The sequence below is a fragment of the Siphateles boraxobius genome, unplaced genomic scaffold (genome assembly GCF_051911475.1).
Source record: "Siphateles boraxobius isolate OS27281-9 unplaced genomic scaffold, OSU_SipBor_1 1, whole genome shotgun sequence".
NCBI lineage: Eukaryota > Metazoa > Chordata > Actinopteri > Cypriniformes > Leuciscidae > Siphateles > Siphateles boraxobius.
Genome location: NW_027508699.1, coordinates 17,246,774 through 17,267,981, shown reverse-complemented (window position 1 = coordinate 17,267,981; position 21,208 = coordinate 17,246,774). Strand labels below are relative to the sequence as shown.

General features: G+C 48.7%; 1 protein-coding gene across 1 annotated transcript in view; it reads left to right on the top strand.

Annotated features, from left to right (window-relative positions):
• The window catches only part of dpydb (dihydropyrimidine dehydrogenase b), a 202,947-nt gene that overhangs the window by 27,873 nt on the left and 153,866 nt on the right, over nt 1-21,208 (top strand). Inside the window, exon 3 of the mRNA XM_077225503.1 lies at nt 2,142-2,224. Coding sequence (XP_077081618.1) covers nt 2,142-2,224 — 83 coding nt within the window. The remainder of the gene's footprint in view (nt 1-2,141; nt 2,225-21,208) is intronic.

The following is a 21,208-nucleotide window of genomic DNA, read 5'->3' as shown; positions in this document are numbered from 1 at the left end:
AGAGTGTTCAAGCGCATTGATGGCGTGTTGCTATTTTGAGGCAAATGAAATAGACTGTGCAATTATAATTTTTTTGTTATTTAAAGAGCGCGTTAGTAATGTGCGCCTATAGGCGGGTCCACAACGTGCATACATTCTGCTTATTAACCCTCTGGGGACGGATTGGGCGGTACCGCCCAAAATTACATACTTTGGCAAATGTGTAATTATCTTAAACACTATTAATGCTAGAGAGGTGCTGTTTTTTTTACCGTCTTCCTCAGATTCGGCTGAAAACAGTGATAACAAACTTACCCGGCTTGTATACACACTTCCTTGTTGCGCAATACGACTTCGTCAAAGGCCAATGAAATCGATGTTGTTTGGCAGATTCACGAGCAACAACCAATGGAAAAATTGCCGATGGAGGAATATTTTTCTTACCGAATCAGAGGAAGGTTACCATGACGTATTCTAGCAAATCGGAGGACTCTGTAGCCTTGCAAGGGGTGGTACTATATACTATTACGCAAACAGCTTCTCGTGGCAGAGACAACAGAAAGGGAACGGACGCGCCCAGTATAAACAAGGCTTTACGGAGCGAGAGCGCACAGAGATATGAGAGAGAGACAGAATAATTATAATAAATATATACACATACAATTATAGCATTATTTATTGTTTTAGCACTTTTATGATGGCAAGCAGTAAACGATTTACGGTGGAACAAGCTCTGGAAGAATTACTGGAGAGTGACGAGGAGAAAGCATTGCTTAGAAAATTCTAAGCATTCCTAAGAGAAGCGCCTGGGACTATTTGTAAATAAAGTTAAATTTTTCATTGTTCTTTACACATTTTATTTAACAATTACACATGTCTGTCAAGCAAAGGCTTTGACAAATATATTTTTTGTTCAAAAACTGTTCACTATTGTTGTGTGATGTGTGATTTACAGATAAATAAATGCCAAAAATCAAATTTCCGTTTTTGAAATTCTCTAGTTTATGGTACATTTTCACTCATACTTCCTTTATAAACATATTACATATGTGCTTATGTTAGCTTAGGGTCTTCTGAATCCATAGATACCAAACACATAGTGTTCTATCTCCATTACATATAGTTTATAAGCCCAAATGTAAAAATAGAGAAAACGGACCAAAAAGAGCTTAGTCCCCAGAGGGTTAAACACACAGTGACTCGCAGCAGCACACAAACATGCCAAATATTAAAAACGAAAGGATTACAATGTAAAAGATTATTATTGTGTACATAAAGATATGGTGGAATCCGGCTTGTCCCGTAGATGGTCTTCTTGCATGCTTTAACCTAGGAGAAGTGTTCGGTCTTTCTACTATCAAATTCCGTCATATAAATAGTGAATCCGCCATGGCGCGAGCGCAATTGGTATTTAAAGGGAATGGGAGATGAGACTCTGATTGGTTTATTGCATGTAAAGCCCAAAACACACCCATTACTCATTAAGAGAATAGAGACCCTTTTAGACCAGGCACGCCAACCATTTTTCCCGTCATTAAACTAGTTACTAAACTGGATTCGGACACGCCCTAAGTGCACTTGCACCATGCGCTTTAGACCATGCGATTAGATCGTTAAAATAGGGCCCCTAGAGTTTCATGACAGAACTTGGTATTTTACCCAAAAATAAAAATCTCATTTTCTCACCCTCATATAGTTCCAAGTTTCAAAACGGTATGATTTTCTTTCTTCTGTGGAACATAGAAGATATTTTGAGAGAGTGCTTTTTTTCCCCAATGATCTCAAGCTGTTTTCTTTAAAATATCCAAATACCTTCTATTGTGTTCTACAGAAAAAAGTAAGTCATACAGATTTTGTAATGATGAAGATTTTAATTTATGGTCACCTAAACAAAGAGTAAAACAATCATAAATCGTTTCAATATTTATTGCATGAAATGTGTTTATTCGCAGATGTCCCTCATTCAATGGTAGCTATGAAATTAGCCTTAGCATTGCAAAAGTGCTCTTGAAAAGTACATAGTAAAGTTACTTTAATAATGTCAACCTCAATGTAATAAATTCACTGTATATTTGACACACTGACATAAATGTAGAAGTTTTTGTGTTCAGAACGCTTTGTCCCAACTCCCAACAATGTCTGTGTGTTTTTCACTCCCACAGTCTTGTGTGAATTTGGAGAACAACTTCGATGACATCAAGCACACGACTTTGAGCGAGCGTGGGGCACTTCGGGAAGCGCTGAGGTAAGCAGGTCTCCATGGCAACAGTCACAGTCAATGCATAGAGAAGTTTCGGGTGGGCAGCCGAAGGAACGTGTGTGCATGTGTGTGCCATTTCACGGGGTGAGGACGAGTATAGCGTCGTAAGTCATTCTTCATTATTGAGGGAATAGAGGAGTGTACATGCAGCACTTGGCTCTGCTTTTCTCAGGGATTAATTTGTCGGAGGAAAGCCTCCCTCTGGGATCTGCCTTGACTCGTCAACCCTGCAGTAGATGCTAAGGCTCAGTGCACAGTGAAAAATGTAAATGTTTAATTTTTTAGTTGAAAATGCTTTTGGGGATCCCAAGACAACATCCGAATACTTGATCATGAGGACCTCTGGTGTAGCTTTCAGTTTGCTGTCTTAAGCCTTATAAATAATCTTGATCTAAAATATATTAAGTATGACATTATTTTTTGCACCCATGTTAACAGGTTGCAGCAATATAGCATGTAGCATGCTGTGTAGCAGAAGTGTCATGCTGCAAGTAGTGTTTAGGCACTGAGCCTATTTTTTGCTCTAGAGATCTGTTTGTCAATATAAAGAATGAACTATTCATTCATGATTTTAAAACGGACATATTTTGGGTTTGTTCTGAATAAATTGCAGTGATTGAGTTATATATAATTTACAATTTTTGCCTTGGGTTTCATTCTGTGTAAATTAATTACTGTGTAATTAAGCCGTAATAAATTATGGCTGATATTAAAGGAAAGATATAAAGGAAACACTGAATGTGGCAACCCATATCACTTTATTTTCTGCATAGAGCCTATGTCTGAGTGATATAACGAATATTTACAATTCAGATTCAGATTCAACTTTATTGTCATTGTGCAGAGTAAAAGTACAGAGCCAATGAAACACAGTTAGCATCTGACCAGAAGTGCAAACAGTAAATATATATAAATTAATAAATCTAAACATAAATATAAAATAACATATTATAGGAGAGCAATATATAGGATACAGGTGCAGAGAGCAGCTCAATGCTGTTGTCTAAAAAAACTATAACTAGTGCAATATATTACATAATGCAGTACAAGGTGCAAATGTTAAGTATAAACACAGAAATGAAATGAAATGAAATGGTTCATTAATCATTTCATGGTTTTTACTGTGGTTTAGTAATGTAATGAATTTTCTTTGAATCTTTAATTGAAAAACACCTTTTTTAAACCACTTCACAGCACATACAAAAATATTGGGATCTTCTGTTTATGTAATATTTTAAAGTGTATATTTTAAATTTAGATATACACTACACTTCTAAAGTTTGGTGTCTAACATTTTTGATAAGTCTCTAATACTCACCAAGGCTGCATTTATTTGTTTAAAAATAAAGTAAAACCAGTTATATTATTGCATATGTAAAATAAAGCTTAAAATACAGAATGTAAAATAACGTCTCAGGTTACGTATGTAACCCTGGTTCCCTGATAGGGAACGAGACGCTGCGTTTGAGACGCGATGGGAACGCTCTGCGTGATTACGTCGTGAAGCACGTGTAAAATCAGTCCAATGGAAGCCCACTACGACATAGGTGACGTCATAGACCAGGAAACTATATAGCAGCCCTGAAATCAGACCGCGACAGCTTCTGAAAAACCTGAAGCAAGTCGATCAGGGCATGCAGGAAGTATGGCAGGCAAACGCAGCGTCTCGTTCCCTATCAGGGAACCAGGGTTACATACGTAACCTGAGACGTTCCCTTTCAAGGGAACTCGAGCTGCGTTTGAGACGCAATGGGAACCCCATACCCACTACGCCATAGTGACAAATGCCCGTTCTGTGTGAAGTCCTGCGCACACTAAGAAGCAAGCAACCTCGCCCCAGGAGTGGAGAGGTCAAGGTCATAAAACCTGACAAATGTATGCGGAGAGGACCATCCTGCCGCATTACACACGTCAAGAAGGGAAACTCACGAAATTAAAGCCATAGAGGCCGCCATACTCCGAGTAGAATGGGCCCGCACAGCCATAGGTGAAGGCTGTCCCGCCGCTTCATAAGCCAATGAGTAGCCTCGACTATCCATTTACTCATCACCTGTTTAGATGCAGGGCATCCTCTCTTGAGTGACCCAAAACAAACAAACAATTGCTCAGATTTACGCCACAGAGAAGCTCGGTGAATGTAGGCATCTAAAGCCCGGACTGGACATAACAGGTTAAGCTGTTCCTGATCTGGGGTATTAAAGGGAGGAGGATAAAAGGCCGGCCGCACTATTGGGCCCCCAACATTTAGTGGGACCTTAGGAATATAACCCGGTCTAGGGTAGAGGAATGCTTTCACCATACTAGGTGCAAATTCCAGACATGAAGGAGCAACCGACAGAGCATGTAAATCACCAATTCTCTTGATAGACGAAATAGCAAGGAGAAATATAATATTTAGAGTGAGGAATTTTTCTGAAACCTCCTCGATGGGCTCGAAGGGAGCCAAGGCCAGACGCTCAAGTACAATGGCCAAATCCAAGCCGGTGCTCTAGATTGCAGTGCAGGCCTGAGCCTCAATGTACCACGGAGAAAACAAATAATAAGAGGATCTCTCCCAAGAGAAGAAGCCCCGAGAGGGGTGATAAGCAGATATAGCCGCTACGAACACCTTTAAGGTGGAGGGAGATAATCCAGCAGAGAAACGGTCTTGAGGAAATCGAGAACTGTACCAACCGGGCAGTTAACAAGATTTAAAAAACGTTCTCCACGCCATGTAGAGAACAGTTTCCATTTCAATGTACATAGTTTTCTCGTGGAAGGAGCTCTGGATTGAAGGACGGTCTCAACGACCTCAGTCGAGAGACCGGATTCTATGAGCTGGGCCCCCTCAGAGGCCAAGCCCACCGTTTCCACAACTCCGTTTAACCCTTTTCTATTATGTGCAGGACCCATAGAGAAATATTTGGCAGAAGTTTCCACGCTGCCAGAAATTCCGATAAGGGAACCAGTCTCTCGAGACTGGCCTCTGGATTTGATTGAACAATCATTTCGGCGCCCTGAAGCGGGTAACCGGCAGGGAACAACCGAACTGACCGTTCTACAACCCTCCTCAGAGGATTGCACGGGGACGCTGACACCTCGGCGCCCTGAAGCGGCGAACCGGCAGGGAACAACCGAACTGGCAGCGCTGCGACCCTCCTCAGAGAGTCGCACCCCAGCAGAACTCCCGGGAGCATTGATAATGGGGGGAATGTGTACAGGTGCAGCCTCGGCCACACCTGCACCATAGCGTCCAGTCCGAGAGGAGCTGGATATGTGAGGGAAAACCATAGCGAAAAGATCGACCTGAGCTTGACCAAAGATTTCCCATAGGAGCTCCACCACCACGGGGTGAAGTCTCCATTCCCCGGGCCTCAGCCCCTGCCTCAACAGGATATCTGCTCTGATTTACGAGATCGTCAGTGTGTTGTCCGGACCCTCCGCCGAGCGACCACTCATGATCACTTCCGACTTGTGAGGGAAGCATCCGTCGATAGCATAATGCGTCGACAAGAAACCCCCAACACTGGGCCTGGGCGAGGAACCAAGGTTCTTCCACATGACCGAGGCACGTAGGCATCGCCGCGTGACCTTGATCATGTGAAAACGGATTTCCCCTCGGAGAAACCCCTTGGTCCTGAGCCACCACTGCAGGGGTCTCATGTACAGAAGGCCAAAAGTAATTACGTTGAACGCAGCTGACATGAGACCCACAGTCTGAAACTGTTTCACAGTGAGTGACTGGCCTAGATAAACCCATATTACACCTAGAAAAGTGTCACGGTGCATGGTGTGGAATAAATCCGTGGATTCAAGTGCAGAGTAAGAAGTATTTAATAAAGACAAAAACATAAAATAAACAAAAGAAAACTACAACGTACAAACTTAATCCAGAACAAACAAGGCAGGGCAGGAACAGAATTCAACACGACGAATAAACGTAACAAATACAACGAACGAGCACAGGACAGCAAACACAGGAAGACTAAATAGGGAGGCAAACAAAGGAGGGTAACGAGACAGACAGGTGGAGCAATTAAACCAATAATCAGATAACAAGGGGGAGGGATTAAACAATGACAAGAGCACATGGCTCAAAATAACAAAACACCCATGTGCATAACAAGACAGGACAGACATGTGACATAACCCCCTCCCTACGGAGCGGCTACCAGACGCTCCATCCGACCCGGGTGGTACAGGAGGGTCAGGCCAGGGGGGAAACAGGAGAGACACACCAGGGCAAAACACACAACACAAGAGTTCAGGAGGGAGGTGGAATGGTGGAGGATCAGGGGGAGGGATGGGGGGCCAGGTCCATGAAAGGGAACAGAAACAGGGGGTGATGGTTTAGCCGGGGGCCAGGGCGAAGCAGACAGTCCATCGGGCGGCCAGGGCGAAGCAGACAGTCCATCGGGCGGCCAGGGCGAAGCAGACGACCAGTCGGGCGGCCACGGCGAAGCAGACGACCCATCGGGCGGCCACGGCGAAGCAGACGACCAATCGGGCGGCCAGGGCGAAGCAGTCGACCCCTCGGGCGGCCAGGGCGGTGAAGATCCCTCGGGTGGCCAGGGCGGTGAAGACCCCCCGGGCGGCCAGGGCGGTGAAGACCCCTCGGGCGGCCAGGGCGGTGAAGACCCCTCGGGCGGCCAGGGCGGTGAAGACCCCTCGGGCGGCCAGGGCGGTGAAGACCCCTCGGGCGGCCAGGGCGGTGACGACCAGGGCGAGGGCGACCATGGCACAGGAACAGCAACAGACACCGGCTCATGAACAGACCCCGGCTCATGCACTGGAACAGGCACTGGCTTTGGAACAGACATTGGCTCCGGCTCTGGAACAGACACTGGCTCTGCCTCCGGCTCTGGAACAGACACCGGCTCAGGAACAGACAACAAAACTGTAACAGCCACAAGAACAGACACAAACACAGAAACAAACACTGGCTCTGGCGCTGGAACAGGCACTGGCTCTGGAACAGACAATGGCTCCAGCTCTGGAACGGGCACTGGCTCGGCCTCCGGCTCTGGAACGGGCACTGGCTCGGCCTCCGGCTCTGGAACGGGCACTGGCTCGGCCTCCGGCTCTGGAACGGGCACTGGCTCGGCCTCCTGCTCTGGAACGGGCACTGGCTCGGCCTCCGGCTCAGGAACGGGCACTGGCTCGGCCTCCGGCTCAGGAACGGGCACTGGCTCGGCCTCCGGCGCTCAGGAACGGGCACTGGCTCTGCCTCCGGCTCAGGAACGGGCACTGGCTCTGCCTCCGGCTCTGCCTCCGGCTCAGGAACGGGCACTGGCTCTGCCTCCGGCTCAGGAACGGGCACTGGCTCTGCCTCCGGCTCTGGAACAGCAGACACAGGCATGTCCAGGATCCGAGCCAGACGCTCCAGATAGTCCGTAACTGCCTTGGCGGCCACACAAATGGGCATTTCCGGATCTATTTCAGACTGGGCAGACTGGACGTGCTCAGTCTCAGACTGGGCAGACTGGACGTGCTCAGTCTCACGCTGGGCAGACGGGGCGTGAACAGTCTCTCGCTGGGCAGACGGGGCATGAACAGTCTCTCGCTGGGCAGACGTGACGTGAACAGTCTCTCGCTGGGCAGACGTGACGTGAACAGTCTCTCGCTGGGCAGACGGGACGTGAACAGTCTCTCGCTGGGCAGACGGGACGTGAACAGTCTCTCGCTGGGCAGACGGGACGTGAACAGTCTCTCGCTGGGCAGACGGGACGTGAACAATCTCTGACTGGGCAGACGGGACGTGAACAGTCTCTGACTGGGCAGACCTGACTGGGCAGACGGGACGTGAACAGTCTCTGACTGGGCAGACGGGACGTGAACAGTCTCCGAATGGACAGGCGCAGGTCTCCTCCTCCTCCTCCGTCCCTTCTGACGGATATGCGCAGACTGGCTAAAACCATCGACAGGGCTGGCTAAAACCATCGACGGAGTACCAACACTGGACGGATCCAGTGACGATGATTCTCTTCCCGAAGAGACCAGTGGAGAAGACTCTGCTGCCCTCCTCTCCTCATTCCTTTGAGCGCAGAGGGAGAAATATTTTAAAAGAGAAATCCCATTCTCCCTTTCTGCAAGTTCGCTCCGCTGAATCCACATAATGGCTCGTTCGTTCTGTCACGGTGCGTGGTGTGGAATAAATCCGTGGATTCAAGTGCAGAGTAAGAAGTATTTAATAAAGACAAAAACATAAAATAAACAAAAGAAAACTACAACGTACAAACTTAATCCAGAACAAACAAGGCAGGGCAGGAACAGAACTCAACACGACGAATACACGTAACAAATACAACGAACGAGCACAGGACAGCAAACACAGGAAGACTAAATAGGGAGGCAAACAAAGGAGGGTAACGAGACAGACAGGTGGAGCAATTAAACCAATAATCAGATAACAAGGGGGAGGGATTAAACAATGACAAGAGCACATGGCTCAAAATAACAAAACACCCATGTGCATAACAAGACAGGACAGACATGTGACAAAAAGTGGTCCTCTGAGCTGAGAGGATCACACTCTTCTGGCGTTGAGTGGCAACCCCAACATCTTTAAATGAGACAGAACGACATCTCGATGCCGAACTGCCATATGCTCAAATTGAGCTAGGATCAACCAATCGTCGATATAATACAATACGCGAATGCCCTGGAATCTCAAAGGAGCCAGAGCTGCATCCACACATTTTGTAAAGGTGCGGGGTGATAAACCTAGGCCAAATGGAAGAACCCGATACTGGTATGCTTCGCCCCCATTTTTAAAGCGAACCTCAGGAACTTCCTGTGATGAATAGATACTTGGAAGTACGCGTCCTTCAAGTCTATTGTGACAAACAAGTCCTCGGACTGAATCTGTGATACAATCTGTTTGAGTGTAAGCACTTCCTGCTCCATAACCAGAGCCTGCTGTGAGTCCACTACCGTAGGGAGGACCCCCTGAAATCTGGGCGGACAAGAACCGCTGTAACCCTTTTCTATTATGTGCAGGACCCATAGAGAAATATTTGGCAGAAGTTTCCACGCTGCCAGAAATTCAGATAAAGGGAACCAGTCTCTCGAGACTGGCCTCTGGATTTGCTTGAACAATCATTTCGGTGCCCTGAAGCGGCGAACCGGCAGGGAACAACCGAACCGACCGTTCTACAACCCTCCTCGGAGGATTGCACAGGGACGCTGACACCTCGGCGCCCTGAAGCGGCGAACGGCAGGGAACACCCGAACTGGCAGCGCTGCAACCCTCCTCAGAGAGTCACACCCCAGTGGGAGCCGAGGAGAAACGATTTCTCAAAACCGTCCCTCCTTTTATTTTTTCGACAGGACTTCTTGTCTAAGCTTTATTAGAGATGACGACAGTCCTCTTTTTATTTAGATCTTGCCTACCTCTAACAGCTTAGTTCCTACGACCCTCCTCGGAGGATCGTAGGAAAAAGCAGGCACCTCGGCACCCTGATACGGCGAACCAGCAGGGAGACCGAACTGACTGCTCTACGACCCTCCTCGGAGGATCGTATGGGGACGCTGACACCTCGGTGCCCTGAACGGCGAACCGGCAGGGAACAACCGAACTGGCAGCGCTGCGACCCTCCTCAGAGAGTCGCACCCCAGAGGGCGCAGAGGAGAAACGATTTCTCAAAACCGTCCCTACCCCGGAGGGGACCACCCTTAGAAGCCTGATAGCCTCAGCATCAGGTCTTCTTCTTTGCACTCTATGCCAGTTTAAGGAACATAGATTGGTGAGGAAGAAACCTCTGGAACGCCGCTGAAAGGTTTAGTTTTCTTGAAAGCGGAGCGTCCAAAAGAACAGACATTTTTCTTTTTCTTTTTCTTTATTTTTATATCAGAACAACGTATACATATAAACATATATATATATATATATATATATATATATATATATTCTCGAATATATTCTCGAATAGAGTCGATGCTGACATCCTCACATTCATCTATGTCCTTAAATACTTTACCCACCAGTACTGCCTCATAAAATTTATTTATTATTAAAGATGGCTGGTGGGTAACGTCGGGGTTAAAAATGATGACGCCGACTCGGGAGAGAGAAAGCTCGCAAGCGTCTCTATAATCCAAGGCACTGTCATACCATGATACTTAATACCCATAACATTACTCTAGTTAAGACGTTTGGGTATTAAACATATAAAATAGAAACCGGTTTATTCCATGATCTCAACACCTCAGTGTGAAGATAGGGAAAAACCAGTAGTCCCCGACGAGGAGGCTGAGATACAGAGTTTTCCTGTTTTTTTAGATACATTTCATCTAATAAACTCTTTTTATTTTCACTCTCATAATGTTCAGCTGTCCAGTAAATATTTAACTAGCAACAGCATTAGAAAAACCTCCTTTAAAAAGCTCATCTTTACTCAACAGAGTTATGAGCTGCCCATTTATTGAAAAATCAAACATCTGCCTTTTTCTTAATACTTTTATTTGTTTTGTTCACTTTTTCTTAACAAAACACTAACGATACCAATTCCTCGGAACTGGAAATCACAGCACACTGGATCTGCAAGTGAAAGCTGAGATAGGGCGGAGCCCGTCCCAACCCACGCTGTCAGATCCGTTTGCGAACCCCAAAATGCGAGTCGCCGCCGTGTCTAGGCAACAGCGGGACCCGCGCGGGTAGTGCGAACCGAACCGAACCATTCTCCTCAAAGAACGATCGGCGAGAGCGGAGCGTCTTCATAGATAGACTCATACAATGCACACAATCAGCCCCCTCGAGGAGTGACTGGGCATGCTCCACTCGCAAACAAGCAACACAAAGCTGATGTGTGTCCCCACCCGTAATATAACGAGGGCAGGGAACAACACACCGTCTATAATCTTGCTTGCTCGCCATAATAATGATAGATTGGCCTTGACAGACAACAATAAATAGACAAGGACAGATATACAGAGAGCGCTTGCTGAAGGTACAGAAGCTGTCGCGGTCTGATTTCAGGGCTGCTATATAGTTTCCTGGTCTATGACGTCACCTATGTCGTAGTGGACTGATTTTACACGTGCTTCACGACGTAATCACGCAGAGCGTTCCCATCGCGTCTCAAACGCAGCTCGAGTTCCCTTGAAAGGGAACTGTTTTTTTATTTGAATGTAATTTATTCCTGTAATGGCAAAGCTGAATTTTCAGCAGTCATTACTCCAGTTACAACATTACAACATTTCTTCTTATTAAATAATGTTGAAAACATTATTAAAACTGCTTAATATTTTTTGTATAAACCATGATAAATTTTCTTTCAAGGATTCTTTGATAAATATAATTTTTCAAAAGCATTTAATTTAAATGTAACTGTTTTTTTTGCAACTATTTATTTTACTGTCACCTGTGATGCAATTCAATGCATCCTTACTGAATAAATGTATTAATTTCTTAATTTCATCTTACTGATCATAAACTTTTGAACAGTAGAGTTAGTGTATTTTGATAGAGCCCCCAATAGAGCCACAGTTCGATTAGATGTGAAACACGAGTCTGCTGTTGAAGTTATGCTGATGTAACACTTATGTACTGGTTATTTGTGTGGTGTAAAACAGGACTTAGTTCAGAAACATTTAGTTGTTTTTAGCAAAATGAAAGTGCTAAAAGCAGTGTGTTGACTTTAGATGAGCCTTTCTCAGTCAAACAAAGGATACTAGCACTGCCGACACAACCGTTAAAGACAGTCAGATCCTTTACCTTGTATCAGTTCTAATCACATCTGTTTTTTGGACATCTGTCTTCCCAACATAATGACCTATTCAAAACTATACTGAAATAGCACCACGTAATAACTTAATTTGAATAATATGTCGTAATTCTGTATGCCATCGAATATGCATGAGCACGGCATTACATCTGCTGATCACGAATAAAAAACAAGACACGAACAAAAAAACGACAGCGGAAACCCAGAGTTGGGAGAAGAAAGAGAGCTAGAGTGAAATTGGAGACATTAATACACACTTTTGTCCTGCAGAAGTTTGATTTTAATCCTTCTGTAAACGAGACACCCCTGCAGTGACTGTCTGCAGATTTGATGAAAGATTTAGGTTTTATAACTGCTAATAATGCTGGACATGAAAGTCTGAGCGGCGTGCACTGTTCTGGTGCTCATCACAGGAGGCAGCTGGCTTATTTGGCCTGTTTGTTGGGCGCGGAGGAAGCCCCAGGTCTGGATCCCTAGTGTCATGAAACAGCCAGGAAGTTGACTCCTCATTAAGGACCACAGATTTTTTCACGTAGTGAGGCGAAAGTTACTGAAATAGTACTTTCATACCTCAATTCTTATCAAAGATGCTGCATTTTAGCTCAAATAACTATATTTTGATGAGTTATCTTCATGCCAGTGAAACTCCAAGACCTCGCAGCATGAATTCAGTTTCATTTCAGAATAAATCAGATAATGACTAAGGAAAATCATGATGTTTCATCCAGAGGTATTTCTTGATGATTATGTGGTAAGACAGTTTAGTTTTCATATTGAATTGTTTATAGGGCCTACTTTGATATGGCAAGACATTTCTATTAAAACTCTAGTTTTAAAAAGCTAGTGCCTGGCACGTTCCTGACATATTCAATTAATGGAGATAGGTGGATCAATGGATATTTATTTAGTTCTAACTTAAATGCTTAAATAATCATACAAATTTATTTTATTAATTCTTATTTGACTCGCATGAGGCAGTTGTTTTCTAGGGAATCAAACACAGACTTAACCATGACTAACTACACTACACGTAGTCTTACGTCGACTGAATGGGGATCGCGTCAGAGAGCCAATGTTCTTCGAGTACTATTGAACGAGCCAATGGAATTGGAGTGCGTGATTCGCATCACACACTCCGCCCCCGTGGCTCGGGTATAAATACGGAAGTGGATGAACGCACTAGTTGCCTTTCGCTTCGGAGCCGATCGTTTGATATCTCTGAAGAGTGCTCTCAACTGCTGTTTTAACAGCAACAAATTCGACAAAATGTTTGTGTGTGTTGACGGCTGGTTAGAGCGCGGAAAAGTGAGTGCTTCACTGTTTCAGTTCACTGTTAAGTGTTGCCGTGGTCATTCCGGCACTGTGATGGGTCCTATTTCCTGAAAGAGCAACACAGGTGCGTTTGCGTCTTTTTCAAGATGTCATTCCACCTGTGCGTTTCTGGATGCGGTCGTTCCCTTTTCCTCTCTGACGGTCACAATTGTTGCACCACATGTTTGTGCTATATATTTATGTGTATATGTATATATATATATATATATATATATATATATATATATATATATTAGGGTAAAAATATCGATTCATCAATGCATTGCAATTATTTGTTTCTCAATTCAATATCGATTCATCAAATCCTATTAATCGATTCAGCCAACCGGCCAGTGGCGGCGCTGTGGGCAACACTCTAGTAAGAGCGTTCAGCGTTGTACAAGACGCACTTTAAACAGCAAGATCGCGGCAGCAGCTGCACTCCGTTCAAGCCTGCACCACCAACCAGGGACATCGTTAGGCCTATTTTAGGTGGGCTGAAGCTACCCAAAAAAATTGTTCCTAAGCCCCCTAAATGATAATAAGAACAACAATAAGTCTTCGGGAGTCTCCCGCATATTGATAGCGGCTCCCTGATGTCCGCAAATTAGTTCAAATCTCCCGAAATCTAGAGCTCGCGAGCTCCAAACCGCGTAGCGCGTGCACGACAGAGAGGAAATGCAAATGTGCAAATGTGCGCGCGTGTGCCTCACGAAGCACATTTTTTTTATGAGTATTCACATTTTGGGTTTCTGTTTACATTTCTTTTATAACTTGAATGTATAGGAAGAAAGAAATATACTTTCTATTACAGTTACATTCACTTTAGAGGTGTTAATAAAGCACCTGTTTGTTACAGTTGGGGTTTGTATTCAACACATGTACAATACTGTGCAGTTTGTTCTGCTAAATAAACCATGACAGGAAACATGCTGGGTTCAATTTGTTCTTAAACATTGGTAATACTGCACACATTATTTAAAAATATACTCAGGTGCTTAATTACTTGTGTATTTACTAATTATTGAATCGATATCGAGGCTAATAAATCAATATCGAATAGAATCGAAATCGAATCGAATCGAAGCCTCAAGAATCGAAATCGAATGGAATTGTGAAATTCCTAACAATACCAGGCCCTAATATATACAGGTCCTTCTAAAAAAATTAGCATATTGTGATAAAGTTCATTATTTTCCATAATGTAATGATAACAATTAAACTTTCATATATTTTAGATTCATTGCACACCAACTGAAATATTTCAGGTCTTTTATTGTTTTAATACTGATGATTTTGGCATACAACTCATGAAAACGTCTACGGTTACGTATGTAACCCTCGTTCCCTGAGTAGGGAACGGAGACGTTACGTCGGATGACGACGAATGGGGTTTCGCTTAGAAAGCCTATCAACTTCGAGTATTACAAAACGAGCCAATGGCAAAGAAATGCCATGGGTCTGCGGAATTTGCATGGCGTAACTCCGCCCCACCTCGTGGGTATAAAAGGAGGAAGCCGGCAGCAAGCAGATATGTTTCTTCGCTGAGGAGCCAAGACTGAGCTCAGGCGATCCCCGCGGTACAGCGGAAAGTGGCAGGCAGACGTAACGTCTCCGTTCCCTACTCAGGGAACGAGGGTTACATACGTAACCGTAGACGTTCCCTTTCGTTGTCACTCCGAGTTACGTCGGATGACGACGAATGGGGTTACCAGTCTAATCACGCCACCTTCTCAGCTGTCTTCCAGTGCCCTGCGTAAATCGAGATCCCTGTCAGCCTGGACAAAGGACTCCATATAACACAGGAATACCAAGGTACACTGGGAAGCATATCCCAAGCTAGGGGAAGTATGCAATTAATGCCAGCCCGGAGGGGGGGGACTTAGAGAATACACATATGACCCGAAGGAAGCATATGGGAAACACTGGGGTGTCCAGCCGCAGGTGGAATATTTCAACCCCAGGGGTGGCAAGGTGGCTTGCCAAGGGAAAGACACACGCTCAGAGAGGCTACAGTGGAAATACACATGTGGGGGTCGCTCAGAGGAGGGACCATGCACACGGGAGGCACCTAGCCGACGCACAGGCAATAGACACTGGCGCCGACGTCAGGAGTGCTGGAGGAGCTCAGGGCTTTCGGAGAAGCTCACCTGAGAAAAATATCGCACGTATCCAGTCCGTGGAGTGGAATGGCGAGCAAGCGAAGACACCTGAGCGGGTCCGGTACTAGCTGGTTGAAGCGAGTACACGAGAGGACACAGGCTCCACTCGGAGATTATAGAATCTGGCGAATGTGTTAGGTGTCGCCCAGCCTGCAGCTCTGCAGATGTCTGTTAGCGAGGCGCCATGCGCTAGAGCCCAAGAGGACGCCACACTCCGGGTGGAGTGGGCAGTCACACCAAGGGGGCACGGTCGACCTTGCTGCTGGTAAGCCAAGGCAATGGTGTCCACTATCCAGTGAGACAACCTTTGCTTGGAGAGAGCCTTTCCCTTCAGCTTCCCACCATAACAGACAAAGAGCTGGTCTGAGGTCCTGAAACACTGCGTTCTGTCTACATAGGCGCGGAGAGCGCGTACTGGACAGAGCAGTGCCAAGGCTGGGTCTGCCTCCTCCGAGGGCAGCGCTTGCAGGTTCACCACCTGGTCCCGGAAGGGAGTGGTAGGAACCTTGGGCACATATCCAGGCCGGGGTCTCAGGATCACGTGAGAGTAAGCCGGCCCAAATTCCAGGCACGCTTCGTCAACGGAGAATGCGTGCAGGTCCCCAACCCTCTTGATGGAGGCCAGTGCAACCAGGAGCGCTGTCTTCATAGACAGGAACTTAAGCTCAACTGATTGCAGGGGCTCAAAGGGAGCACTCTTCAGGGCAGTTAGAACCACTGAGAGGTCCCAAGAGGGAACGAGAGGAGGACGAGGAGGATTCAGTCTCCTCGCTCCTCTCAGGAACCTGATGATCAGGTCGTGCTTCCCCACCGACTTACCTTCGATGAGGTCATGATGTGCGGCAATGGCGGCAACATAGACCTTCAGGGTGGAGGGAGACAGCCTTCGCTCCAGCCCCTGTTGAAGGAAGGAAAGCAAAACACTGATCGAGCATCTCCGGGGGTCTTCTCGGAGAGAAGAGCACCAGTTGACGAAGAGGTTCCACTTCAACGCATAGACGTGTCTCGTGGACGACGCTCTAGCGGAAGTGATGGTAGCCACCACCGCTGGTGGTAGGGTACTCAAACCTGCCTCGTCCCATCCAGGAGCCACACGTGGAGGTTCCAAAGATCGGGACGAGGGTGCCATAGGGTGCCCCGTCCCTGAGAAAGAAGGTTCTTCCTCAGAGGGATCGGCCAGGGAGGTGCTGTCGCGAGGAGTACTAGTTCGGGGAACCAGGTCCGGTTGGGCCAGTAAGGGGCAACCAGAATGACCTGCTCCTCGTCCTCCCTGACCTTGCGCAAAGTGTGCGCAAGAAGGCTCACTGGGGGAAACGCATACTTGCGGCCCTGCGGCCAGCTGTGCGCCAGAGCATCCGTGCCGAGCGTGCCCTCGGTCAGGGAATAGAACTGGGCGCAATGGGTCGAGTCGTGAGAGGCAAACAGATCTATCTGCGCGTCCCCGAACTGGTCCCAAATCAGCTGAACCGACTGGGGATGGAGTCGCCATTCTCCAGGGAGGGGCTGAAGCCGTGAGAGCTCGTCGGCTGCACAGTTCAGCGCTCCGGGAATGAAGATGGCTCGAAGCGACCTCAGATGCTTCTGACTCCATAGGAGGAGGTGGCGAGCGAGTTGTGACATACGGCGGGAGCGTAGACCACCTTGATGGTTGATGTACGCTACAGTGGCGGTATTGTCTGAGCGGACTAGTACGTGTTGACCCCTGAGCAACGCCCGGAAGCGGTGCAGGGCAAGGCGTACTGCCAACAACTCGAGGCAATTGACATGCCACAGCCGCTGGGGTCCTGTCCAGGAGCCCGCAGCAGCATGTCCATTGCACATGGCGCCCCAGCCCGTGGTGGAGGCATCTGTTGAGACAACAACATGCCGGGAAGCTCGAGCCAGGGGGACACCGGCCCTGAGAAAATCGAGGTTCGACCACGGGGTGAAGAACTGACGGCAGGTCGGAGTAACTGGTACTCGGAACGTGCCGTGTTGCCATGCCCACCTCGGGACTCGGTCGCGAAGCCAAAGCTGAAGCGGTCTCATATGAAGCATATGAGCGGCGTGACCGCGGCTGCAGATGCCATATGCCCCAGGAGCCTCTGAAAAAGTTTCAGTGGAACCGCACTCTTGCCCTCGAATTGTCTTAGGCAAGTCAGCAGTGACTGCGCGCGCTCGCTCGTAAGCTGCGCGGACATGGCGACCGAGTCGATGTCCATACCGAGAAAAGAGATCCTCTGCACGGGGCAAAGTTTGCTCTTCTCCCAGTTGACCCGAAGGCCCAGACGGGCTAGGTGCCGGAGCACTAGGTCCCTGTGTTCGCAAACCTGATCTCGAGAGTGAGCTAGGATCAGCCAGTCGTCGATATAACTCAGGATGCGAACCCCTTGCTCTCGAAGGGGAACAAGGGCCGCCTCGACGACCTTCGTGAAGATGCGAGGAGACAGGGCTAGCCCGAAAGGGAGAACCGCGTACTGGTATGCCTGCCCCTCGAAAGCAAACCGGAGGAACGGTCTGTGTCGAGGAAGAATGGAGACATGAAAGTAGGCGTCCTTCAGGTCGATCGCTGCAAACCAATCCTGGGGCCGTATGCATTCGAAAACGCGTTTGGCGGTGAGCATCTTGAACGGCATCCGGTGAAGGGAGCGGTTCAGCACGCGCAAGTCCAGGATTGGCCGTAACCCACCGGTTTTCTTGGGGACAATGAAGTAGGGGCTGTAGAAGCCGGACCTCATCTCGGCTGGAGGGACAGTCTCGATTGCACCCTTCGCCAGCAGGGTGGCAATCTCTGCTCTCATGATAGGGGCATTGCCACCGACCAAAGTGGAGCGGACTCCCCTGAAGCGGGGAGGAGACCGTGCGAACTGAATCGCATAGCCGAGCCTGACGGTACGCGCGATCCAGTGGGACAGACGGGGAAGCTCTAGCCAGGCTCCCAGGAACTGAACCAACGGGATCATGCGAGCCACAGGCGTCCCCCCGGAGGGGCAGCGAGGCGGAGTAACTGGCCCAGAAGTGGACGGCATAGCGGCCCGGAGAGGGGGCACAGTTAGCAACCGCACCCTGGCAGAGGGGGCCAGGGGAGGACCAGGCTGGTCGTCCCGCGGGGGCCTGCTCTGCCAGGGGTCTGGCGACAGAGGGGGACAGGGGCGAAGCGGTCCGTGGACGGCACGCCGTGTCAACCGCCTCTGGGACAGAGGGGGGCGAGGAGAGCACGGCTTGTGGGCGGCGCTCTGTGTCGCCCGAGAACTCTGTGAGCTCAGGGAAGAGGGGATTGTTTCTGTCTTTAACCACATTAGGGTGCTGCCCACCCGTGGGTGAGCAGCGGGGAGTGGAGAACAAAAGATTCTCCCCCGGCCCTCCACCGGGGGAAGGAGTGGTCCTGCTACCACCTCCTGAGAAACAATCATCATCCCTGAGCAGCCCGTCTCAGGAGCGCCGCTTGGCCCGGCGTTTAGCGGGGGGCGGGGCAGGAGAGGGCTGTGGCGCCTTCTTACGGCTTCCTCCGCGACCGGCCCTGGGTGGAGGCTGCTGCGTGGTCCGGGCGGGAGGGGCGGGAGCCGCAGGAGGGCGCCCTCGGCGGGAAACAGGTCGAGGCGTCTGCCCGGCCGGCAAGGTGGAGGCAGCAGCGGGCCGGCGGGGCAGAATGTGTTTGATGGCCTCGGTCTGTTTCTGGGCAGTTGAAAACTGTTGGGCAAAGTCTTCAACTGCACCGCCGAAGAGGCCGGCCTGGGACAAGGGGGCGTTAAGCAGACGGGTCCGCTCAGCGTCCCGCATGTCAGCCAGGTTCAGCCACAGATGTCGCTCCTGGACCACAGCTGTGGACATCACCAAACCCAGGGAGCGCGCGGTAACCTTCGTCGCCCGGAGAGCAAGGTCGGTCGCGGCGCGCAGCTCATCAAAGAGCCCTGGGTTTGTCCTACCCTCGTGCATGTCTCTGAGCATCTGGGCCTGGTAGACCTGCAGAGTGGCCATAGCATGCAGTGAAGCAGCCGCCTGTCCCGCCGCTCTGTAAGACTTCGCCACCAGGGTCGACGAAAATCTACAGGCTTTGGATGGGTGCTTAGGCTCGCCCCGAGAAGAAGCACTCTGAGGACATAGTTGCATGGCAACAGAGCGTTCAACCGGGGGAAGCCCAGTGTACCCACGGGCAGCTGCCTCATCGAGGGGAGGAAAGGCGGATGAGACCAGCGAGCGGTCCCGAGAAGACAGGGGGGTCTTCCAGGACTTCGAGATCTCATCATGCACATCCGGGAAGAAAGGTATTGGGGTTTGCCGAGGACGAGGGTCGGCGGCCTTACCCAAAAACCAATCGTCCAGCCGCGAGCGCTCAGGACAGGGTGGAGGCCTCCACTCAAGTCCGATGCTCGCGGCTGCCCGGGAAAGCATGGCCGTCATCTCCGGATCAGACTCGAGCACAGCCGTATGCACACCGGAAGGTGGCAGCTGTGACGAGCCCTCACTTCCAGAAGAGTCAAACCCGCCTAGTGATGCTGCAACAGACATGGCATCTTCCTCTGTAGCTTCAACTGAAGCCCGCGGGCCACCAGAAGGTAGACCCGCGGGAATCAGCAGTTCACTAGCGGGCACCGTCATTGAAGAGGGGGGCTGGGGTCGCGGACACATAGTCGGCGCCTTGTTCCAGACCGTAACCCTCAGATCACCCTGGCCACCAGCCGCAGGACGGGGGGTGGATGAGGGGACTCTCACTCTTGCGAGTTCACGGAGTCTCGACCGTAATGACGCGATGGTCATGTTCCCACAGAGAGAACATGAGTCATCCACGAGCGCTGCTCTAGCATGATCAATGCCCAAACATACTATGCAACGCTCGTGCCCATCAGAGTCCGATACCAATCTGCCGCAACCAGAAGTACACGGGCGAGACATCTTTAAAAAGACGTGCCACGTGTAAGCTCTTTTAGTGAGAGAAAACTCAAGTGTTGAAGCACCCGGGGAGAAACGCACCGACTGGCAGACCACTGCAACAGATCAGCAGGAAGCACGCTCTCGCCGTAGATCGCCGTCACACCAACACTCGAGGTACTCGTTTGTAAAGCTGACAATTCAGAGATGGCTTGTGGAGAGAAGAATACACTTGGCTCCGAAGCGAAAACATATCTGCTTGCTGCCGGCTTCCTCCTTTTATACCCACGAGGTGGGGCGGAGTTACGCCATGCAAATTCCGCAGACCCATGGCATTTCTTTGCCATTGGCTCGTTTTGTAATACTCGAAGTTGATAGGCTTTCTAAGCGAAACCCCATTCGTCGTCATCCGACGTAACTCGGAGTGACAACGAAAGGGAACCCAAAATTCCTATCTCAAAAAATTAGCATATTTCATACGACCAATAAAAAAAGTGTTTTTAATACAAAAAAAGTCAACCTTCAAATAATTATGTTCAGTTATGCTATCAATACTTGGTCGGGAATCCTTTTGCAGAAATGACTGCTTCAATGCGGCGTGGCATGGAGGCAATCAGCCTGTGGCACTGCTGAGGTGTTATGGAGGCCCAGGATGCTTCGATAGCGGCCTTAAGCTCATCCAGAGTGTTGGGTCTTGCGTCTCTCAACTTTCTCTTCACAATATCCCAAAGATTCTCTATTGGGTTCAGGTCAGGAGAGTTGGCAGGCCAATTGAGCACAGTAATACCATAGTCATTAAACCATTTACCAGTGGTTTTGGCACTGTGAGCAGGTGCCAGGTCGTGCTGAAAAATGAAATCTTCATCTCCATAAAGCTTTTCAGCAGATGGAAGCATGAAGTGCTCCAAAATCTCCTGATAGCTAGCTGCATTGACCCTGCCCTT